This window comes from Crocodylus porosus, unplaced genomic scaffold, assembly GCF_001723895.1.
Source record: "Crocodylus porosus isolate Cpor-Errol unplaced genomic scaffold, CroPor_comp1, whole genome shotgun sequence".
In the NCBI taxonomy this organism is placed as follows: Eukaryota; Metazoa; Chordata; order Crocodylia; family Crocodylidae; genus Crocodylus; species Crocodylus porosus.
The window spans coordinates 1,616,406-1,625,453 of record NW_017728904.1 but is presented as its reverse complement, the minus strand read 5'-3'; the positions used below and the strand labels follow the sequence as shown (position 1 = coordinate 1,625,453).

The window sequence follows — 9,048 nt, the reverse complement described above, 5'->3', positions numbered from 1 at the left end:
CTGACGTCACCGCCCCGCCCCTGTGCCTGACGTCACCGCGGAAGCCCAGCTCCGCCCCGCGCTCCCGCAGTGACTCGGCAGGAGGGGGTGGGGGCGGGGCTCACGGCCCCAGCGCGCAGCAAGGCTGGGCCCGCAAACAACCAACACGGCGGCTCTTCAGCGCTGCCCGCAACCAACATGGCGGGGCGGCCTCCGCGCTGCCCTCGAGTCACGTGGCGGCCCTCAAGTCCACCCGGAGTGGGTCCTCGGCACCGCCGGGCCCGCTCCGACCCTTCCCTTGTGCAAGCGGGAAAGCCCTCGTCCCTCGCCTGCCCACAGTCAACATGGCCGACGCCCGCTCGCGAACATGGCGGCTCCTTCTCCCCGCTCCTTCCCAAGCACGCATGCGCGCTGTTGTCCGCGCTCGGCCCGTGGCGTCACTTCCGTTTCCGGTCGGAGGCCGCGGGCCAGGGGAATGGGCGCGCAGCGCGGGGGCAGGTGCGGGCCCGGGTTGGGGGCGCTGCGGGAGCGGCCGTGCTTGTTGTTGCGGGGCGGGGCCCGGGCCGCGCTGGCGGGATGTCGCTGTCGCTGAAGATGCTGCCGTGCAAGAAGCGACGGGCCGGCGCCGCGGAGCCTCCTCCCGCCCCGGAGCCCCGCTGCCCGCCGGCGGACGAGCCGCCGGGCCGCGCCAGGCCGGGCCGAGGCGGGGATGCCCAGGACAGGCTGGATGCACCGCCGGGCGGCCCCAGTGCCGCAAGCTCCGAGCACGGGCCCTCGTCGGCATCAAAGGAGCTGTCCCCTGTGTGGAGCCGTCGGGGCGGGCGGGAGCCCGCAGAGACTCTCCTGAGGAGCGGGAGGAGAGTCCCCGGGGGCCCCGCTCGCGACGGCAGGGAGTGTCTCGAGGACGTGCACACCCAAGACCTCACGGAAGGAGGTGAGTTGTCTCCGGGCGGCTGCTGGTGCTTCCGCGGCTGCAGGAGATCCTGCCTGCCCCGGGGAGCCTGCGTCCCGTGTTTAGTTTTGCTGCGCTCTTGTAGGTGTCGCTGAGCTCCCAGCGACACCAGCGCTTTGGGTGGGATCCCGATTGTAGGAAACCGGGCGATGCAGGAGCGAGCGTGGTAGGGAGCCGGGGATTGGGAGCATTCAGCACGCGTTTTGTTGGTGGGCGTTTGTGTGGCCGGAAGGAGCTAAGGCAGAGCCTGCCTCTCAGAGATACCTCTCCATGTTGTTAAACGTAGGCGCTGCCCAGAAGAAAGGGCAAGAAACCAAAGAGAGTTTAACTATTGTTTTTTTCTCCCCTCACTTTTTAATAGCACGGGTAGGGCAGCGCATCTCAAACCAGACCCAAAGTATGTTTTGATGGGAACTTGTTGCCACAAGTCACCATTGAGTGGGAGAGATTACTAAGAAGCCAAAAGGGTCACATGGTTGTGCGGTTAACAAGCGCATACAGTTATCAATGGAATGATTTATTTTAGGAAGGATATCTGTTACTTTGGGGCACTAGCCAACCATTTATTCAAAAGTTAGAAGTTTAGCAAAATATATTCCATAACGCTGTTTTCTGCATGTGCTTTATGCATCGTTTGAATACTGGCCACTGTAGATAGTTTCTTGAACTAGTCACGCTGCTATTTTCTTTCTGTTAATAAAGATCAGATAAGGGAATGCTTGGTAGTGGGGAAGGGTGCTAAACGCAGTTGGCTGGGGAAGAACCTGAGTGATTTCTCTGCCCTCCGCCAGTAACAGGTGTTTCAGAGACAGTTTCTTCTTAACATCAGGTCATTAAAGGTTGATTTGGGTTGTAAGACATCAAACTTTTTGTTATTTATGCATTTTTATTTTTTCTAATGCAACTAATGTTATTTTCCCTGTAGCTAATCTATTACAATATTGAGTGTTTGCTTCAATATACCTTGCATCAGTGAGTTTTGTGATTAGTAATGGCTTTTGTAACAAAGTCCATCATGTAAATTAATATTTTGACAGCTGTTTGAGGATGCAGGGTTCTGTTTTAAACAATGCCATGGTAATCTTTTACATTTAATGTTTAAAATTCAGTATTTTGCTAGGGGTATGCAAACATTGGCCAAAGTTTAAACATCCTTCTTTTAAACGGTTCATATTATTGGAGGCTTGTTTATGAATTGTCAGCCTATGATGAAAGATTAATTCCTTCTGGAAAGTGCCTGTACTAGGAAGCCACCTTGTTCTTTTTCAAGTGCCTCCCTTGGCTATAATGCATTGTACCTTTCTCCTAATTTATTATAACAATTGGCCTTTTAACCTGAACTGGCAAGAGAGACTTCAAAACTTCACACTGTGATTCCTTTACGATTATGAGTCTTGTGTTACTCTGGGGTTTGTGGCTCACAGACTGGTGTAAAAGAGAAGTAAAGAGAAAAGATAACTTAAGGAGTGCTTAAACAAATTACATTAATACGTGTTATTTGCAGGCAAATCTCCTAAATTGCATAGAGAGGAGCAAGTTATTTTGCAGAGAGACCCTCACCCAGGTGACAACCATTCTTCAAAGCAAGCATCCCAAGGAAGAAGTCCACTGCTGGCACTTAAAACTCCTGTCATGGTCAAGCCACTGAAGAACTCCAGAGCTGGTGAGTGGCACCAGCAGACAGAGGAGGAAGTTGAGGATGTTGGGCTGTTTATTCCATTGGGTAAGCATCATGCCAGGAATAGGCTGGTGACTTTGTGATGTAGGAGAACTAGAATGTCAGAAAGGAATCAAATAAGCTGGACTGGGATCTCCACATTCAGGTGTAATCATTTTGAGTGGAGCATTCAGTTTTTGTACTGTAATACAGTGACTGCCCAATTCCAGTGGAGAGGCACTTGATAACCTGTTTCAAAAGTAACCAGAACTGATCTCCTAACTTTTCTAGATCACTTAACTAATATTTGGGTCCTAAGAGAACAGGATGGAACAATTTTATTCCTTTCCCCTGAGTCAGCAGCACAAGGAGGTTTGAAGTATATTGAATCTGATAAGCAGGGATCCTGATTTTCTCTGATTTAAAAAAAATTACAAATTTTCTGATAAAACCCCCAAAATCTGTTATTAAAATTAAAAGCCTCCCTCCCCTCCCCCTGTGCCCCTGCCCCAGCCCTGGTGGTGCCCCTCACTTGCCCCCACAAAAAGAGGGTATGCCCCCACTCATGCCTCTTGCCCCCACCACAGCCCCTGCCCACCAGCCCTGCCAGAGGGGGCCCCCCAGCTGCCAGGACTGTGGAGCCAGGGACCCTAGTCTGCAGCTCCCTCCCTCAACAGCTGCAGCAGAAGTGGCATGGAGCTGGCTCTCCCACTGTTGCTGCCTGCTGATAACCCCAGCAAAGTGTGCATCCAGTCTCCTTTCAAGATCTCCAGGGTAGCTGCCTGCACCACCCCTAGTGGGAGTCTAGAGCATAATTTATAGAATCCAGCTTTTTCAAGGATTGTGTTTGGCACTCCCTTAGAGAGTCACAGCATGCACAGGAGCAGGGCAGAATACTGAGATGGTTTCAGTGATTCACAGTTCCTGATCAGCAAGTGGAAAACTGCTGAGACCTATTGGTATCTACTGAATTCTAGCTTCAGTATAAAGATCCACTGCCTGAATGTGAGACTGATATTAATTGAGTTATGTATTTTGTAACTGAATCTTTCATTACTAATTTTCAGAGGAGCAAGGTGGAGAGGAAGGTGAAAGGAGGAAGAGAAAGAGGAAGGCAATCAAGCGAAAACGGGAAGGGAAATGCCATGAAGAGGAGGGGTCATTGGGCTGTGACATCAGGCTAGATGACACCCTTGATCGCACCTTGGAAGATGGAGCAAAACAGCACAACCTGACAGTTGTCAATGTGCGGAATATCCTGCATGTGAGTGGGATGAGGGATGGGAGTAGTAGGAAAGGAAATGCAGCTGGAGCATCTTGAGAAAGTACTGGCTAGTCTGAGATTATCCCTAAGCATACCATTGGATTTCGTAAACAGTGAAAACAGTGATCCGTTCGATAGCACGTCTTGTAGGATATGCTGTAAAGAGAAGGAGTGGGTGAACTGTGTGCTATACACAATTTACCTAGATCTGGCTTTGTTCCATTGCTTTTCTAATAGATGTTCATCCTTGAGCTCTCGTAGCAGGCTCTTTTGCAGACTGTCTGGTGGGGTAGTGCTAATATGGTGCAATGCAGCCAGGACCAAGACATGCTGTTGGAGAAGAGGATATACATTGTGAAGGCAAAATGTCATGTGTTCTAAGTTGATTGGGTTTCTTGTTAGTCATGCAAGATATTCAGTGGAGCTATTTGGGGAAATGTAGTGCTTATCATGATTGGAAGCTTAATTGTAGTGGGGAGAAGAGCCATATCTCTCTAGTTACCTAGAGCAGTTTGTGAATCGGTTCATTCTGTTGGGAAGTATTTGTGCTCAGGTTCTGCTTGGTTCCTTAACTGGAGAAAATTAATACAGTAGATTGTACTGTTTACTTTACTGCATTGGAAAAATGCAGAAATAACATTCTTGGGTGCTTGCCCTGTGTAGTGATCCAAGGCCACCACTGCTTCTCTTTCAGGCAAATTAACCAGTTGTCACTATGTAGATGTCATAAGGTAGTGAATTCGCCTTTATGTGCTACCCGGTACTCATGTAAGCACACTAGTGTCATAGTTACTTTTTTCCCCTCAGCACCCCATTCTGTCCATCTGTTTATAAAACCTGAATTTAGAGTCTGTTGTCTTTGAGCTCTTCTTCTCATTTTTACTTCATATGAACTTTTTGTTTTTCCGTTTCCAAGTATTTCAGTCGTACTACACAGCCTGCTCTGAAATGATGTAATGTATTTGCGTAGGAGAAGGCATGCAGTGAATTAAGATATACCGTATGCAGAGTTCCAAGGTTATCAATGTATGTATTTTGTGAATAAACTCTCTGTTGCAGTGGTGTTCAACATTTCTTGCTGTGCAGGCTAGATGAATGACATGGGGCTGGATCTTATGCATAGGGTCAGTCTGTGGGCCTGATCCAGTGTTCTGGTGCATTGAGCCATGTCATCTAGAGTCCGGGGCTTCCCACAGGTTCACAAATTTACTGGCAGGGAAGCAGTGGCAGTGTTGATTGCTGCAGCTCTGAGGGCAATTAACATTGATACCAAATTTTCAGACTCATGGGGAGCTTCACAGCCCAGGTGACATGGCTCTGCAGACTGGATCAGGCCCACAGACCCAAGGTTGATCACCACTGCTATAGTGGTGCCTCGCAGCAGCTTTTCCTCCCATTCTCAAGATCAATGAATGTTAATATTGCAGGGAGTCAGTTTTATGTGTGTGAGAGGAAAAGAGCTGATTAAAACAAGTTGTGTGTAGATTGCTCTGTATTCTTATTTTGGTTGCAAAGACTTTCATAGGTTTAATTTACATTGTTTGTTTATATAATGTAGGATCTGTTCTTTATCACAAGGGGATACATAATACTTTTCAGTCCTCTCTGGATTTGTTTTTTAGACCAGGCTAAGATTGCATTGTCAAAGGATGGTATCTCCCCCACTTTTCTATCAAAGGTATTTCAGGTTGGAGACTTTGCAACAGGAATATAAAGGAGACAGTTAAAGCCAATATTTATGTTTCTGCAGGAAGTGATCACAAATGAGCATGTGGTTGCCATGATGAAAGCAGCCATCAGTGAGACAGAAGATATACCCATGTTTGTAAGTAAGATTTTTTTATTCAGTCCTTACCTGTTCATATGCATTATGCCTTTGGATACTCAGTAATGAAGCTTTAGTAATGATCTGATATTACAGAGAGGGAATGGAGAAAAGGTTGGATTAGAATTAGAGGTACACTGATGTATTGGTTTGATATTGGATCAGCACCAGTATAGGGAAAAGTAAGGGTATCGGCAGTTGGCTTTTTTTGCCCGATGTGACTGATATTGTGGCCAGTAAATGCCTTGTACGTGCACACAGCTGCAGCATGCATGTGGCCAGGAGCGCGGCCCGGTGGCTTGGAGAGCAGCATGGGCTGGTAAATCTGTTGTGAGGGAAGGGGCATGGGGCGGGGGCAGATAGAGATCTCTGCTGTGAGGGAGGGGGTAGGGCCGGGGCAGGCTCTGCTGAGATGGGGTGGGGCATCTGATGGAGTCAGGAGCGGCTCATCCGGGGCGGGGGGCTCCCATCCTTGCATGCAACCTGGGAGGGCATGGTGGGAGGTGTTCCCCCAGATCTGTGCAGGGTAAGGGTGGGCTGCTGCTGGCACTGAGCTCTTCCTGGCAGGGGGCTGGGCCAGGCTGCACTTAGTGCAGAAAAGGGGGGCGTTGTTATGGAGAATTTTAGGGTGGCTGCAGCCCTGCTCCACAGAAAGCCCTGCGCCTCCCCTAGTCTGCAGCACCAGCCCACCCCGGCCCTGCATGCAGCTCCGGGGGGGCTCATGCCCTCCTGGGTACAGGAGCCACCTCCGTCTCCCTGCACCCCTTAGACAAGCCACTCACAGCTCTGTCCTGTGCCCCACTGCAGTTGTGGAGCACCTGCCCTAGCCCCACTCCCTCCCCAACTTCAGGGGCTTTGATCTACATCCCCACACACCCCTTCCCTTCCCCCACGACAGACTTACAAGCCCGACACTGGTCCGGCTGCATATTGGAGTTGGATCAGTATCAGCCAATATGGCTCCTTAAAAATCGGCCATCAGTATCGGCCCAGAAAAGCTCTGTTGGTGCCCCCCTAATTAGAATTTGCACTTTTGTAAGTGTTGTGGCAACTGGATGAGACAAGTAACTGAGTGGAAAATGGTTAATCAGTATCATCAAGTATTAAGCTTAGAACTCAGATATTCTGCCCACTATGTCAGACAAGTGGTGTGCTTAACACTAGAAAACTTGTGGTAAAGATATTGGTTAAAAATGCTACAGTTACAGAAAGTAGCATACCCTCTTTTTTTAACTCTTAGGAGCCAAAGATGACTCGTTCCAAGTTAAAGGAAGTAGTAGAGAAAGGAGTGGTGAGTATGTATTAATGCCTTTTTCCATTTGCCAGGGAAAGGATATAAACTCCTTTATTGCAATAAAAGGATATAAACTCCTTTTATTGAGAGTAAGAAGTAGAAAGAATATTTCTTGTTAACTACTCCCAAGCCAAGAAGATTGAAGTGTGCGCATCTATATCTATACCTGTATTTGTGTTAAGCTTAAATTTAAAAAATGGCATTTCCTTGTGTTAAAAGATCAGTGTTGCAAAGTCACGTGGATAAAACCTAGACCATGAAATGAGAGTATCCCATGTAGGAGACTTATTTTGGGTAGTTAGAAGGCATGTATTTTAGTTGTGTGTAATTTTGGGAATAGACTCCCAAGCCCTGTTCTTCTATGCTCCTATATCAGGGTTTTGGGGAAATCTGATCTTGTACTGACTACTAACAGCGGTTTTGTTTTACTTAGGTAATTCCTACCTGGAATATTTCACCAATTAAGAAGCCTAATGAGATCAAGGTTAGCAACTGAAAGGTGAATCTGTGCTGTTTCCTATGTCTGCAGAGTTTGTTGCAAGCAGATTTGCATTCTTATACGAAGCCTCCCAGGAAAATACATACCTGTTTCATCGTGGGTTCTTGTCCTTGACCCTGATGTTTCTCTTCTGCTGTCCACTCTCATCCTACTTATTTATAGCTTGTTTTCCTGTTTTGTTTTGTTTTGTTTTATTTTACTATGTGTATTGTGGTCCTGATTAAAAGGCCAAGTCAGGAACAGGACTCCTTGTCCTGGGCACTGCCTATGCCATAGATCTTACAGTATAATTTTAGACATAAACCAGCAGGTGGATTTAATATTGGCCATTTGAGGAGTTGGGGAGAGAACTCAAAAACTTTTAAATTGAAACAAGTTGTACCCATCCTTTGATTTCTGAATCCACCTACTCCACTAGCTGCCCTTGCTCAAATTGACTACCCTATGCACCTCTCATCATTCTCCTTTTCTGCCATATATATCCTCAGTTGTCATGAACATTTGAACTTTCATTTCACTTACCTATAACCCTTTAGTACACTCTTGTAAAGCTTGTGTCCTTTCTTTGGTTTGTTGCAGCCCCCTCAGTTTGTGGACATTCCTCTTGAAGAAGATGATTCATCTGATGAGGAATACCAGCCAGAGGAGGAGGAGGAGGATGAGACTGCTGAAGAGGTAACAGTGGCAAAACATATTCCTATCTTAATTTCTTTTTATGTGAGGCAGTGGGGTGCTTTTAAAATGTACTCTATTTTGGTAGGAATTTGATCTCAAAGGTGTGAAATAAGTCTTTTGCTAGCTGTAGAATTATTCAATCTTTCCTTAATATTATACAGATTTTCTGCTTTAATTTTATGATGTATAAAATTACCGGAACCTGTCTTTGAAAAAGAAGTCATTGTATTTTGCAGTTTTACTCAATTGTGTTCTGCTTCTTTTACGTTACAGAGTTTGTTGGAAAGTGATGTGGAGAGCACTGCCTCTTCTCCTCGGGGAGCAAAGCGACCTGGGACAAGACGCTTATCTGATATGATGGAGACAGAGGAGGAAGGAGGGACACTCTCTGAGGTGCATGTTACATCACAGCTCTAGCACTTTCTCATAAAGCTTCAATAATTAATTCTAAGTTACCAGTTAGACATCGTTGTTCAGTCTTCTGCTGTGTTAGACAATAAGCAGCTGCACTCCAACCACGTGTTTAGACTGAAATATTATACATTTTTTCTTTCCTGCTAGATCTAAATAGTTCTATACACTCAGTATCCTTGTATAAATCCAACAGTTTATATCCATCAGTGATACCTTCTTAATTGCATCTCAGAAGCAGCCAATTCAGCTAGGACCTAGTTTAAGGAAAATAAAAAGCAGACCTTATCGGACGGGGTTGTCCATCTTCTAAGTGGCCAGGAGCCGCAGGCTGCATCATGCAAGATGCATGACCTCGATCCTAGGCAAGCTGTTCGAGAAAATTATGCTGGCACACATCCAGGAGGGGCCAGCAGGGCACTACATGCTTAGGGGCAACCAACATGGGTTCATCAGTGGCAGGTCCTGTCAGACCAACCTGGTGGCCTTTTA

General features: G+C 47.0%; 1 protein-coding gene across 3 annotated transcripts in view; it reads left to right on the top strand.

Moving 5' to 3' along the window:
- The first annotated feature begins 651 nt into the window (after positions 1-651).
- The window catches only part of GON4L (gon-4 like), a 36,907-nt gene continuing 28,510 nt past the window's right edge, over positions 652-9,048 (top strand). For 2 of the 3 annotated variants that reach the window (XM_019556879.1, XM_019556878.1), the window contains exons 1-8: positions 713-913; positions 2,436-2,654; positions 3,656-3,852; positions 5,603-5,677; positions 6,918-6,968; positions 7,405-7,455; positions 8,050-8,145; positions 8,419-8,538. In XM_019556879.1, coding sequence (XP_019412424.1) covers positions 2,564-2,654; positions 3,656-3,852; positions 5,603-5,677; positions 6,918-6,968; positions 7,405-7,455; positions 8,050-8,145; positions 8,419-8,538 — 681 coding nt within the window. In that variant the 5' untranslated portion in view covers positions 713-913; positions 2,436-2,563. Of the gene's footprint in view, positions 914-2,435; positions 2,655-3,655; positions 3,853-5,602; positions 5,678-6,917; positions 6,969-7,404; positions 7,456-8,049; positions 8,146-8,418; positions 8,539-9,048 lie in introns of all 3 variants that reach the window. The other variant, XM_019556880.1, reaches the window with a different exon arrangement.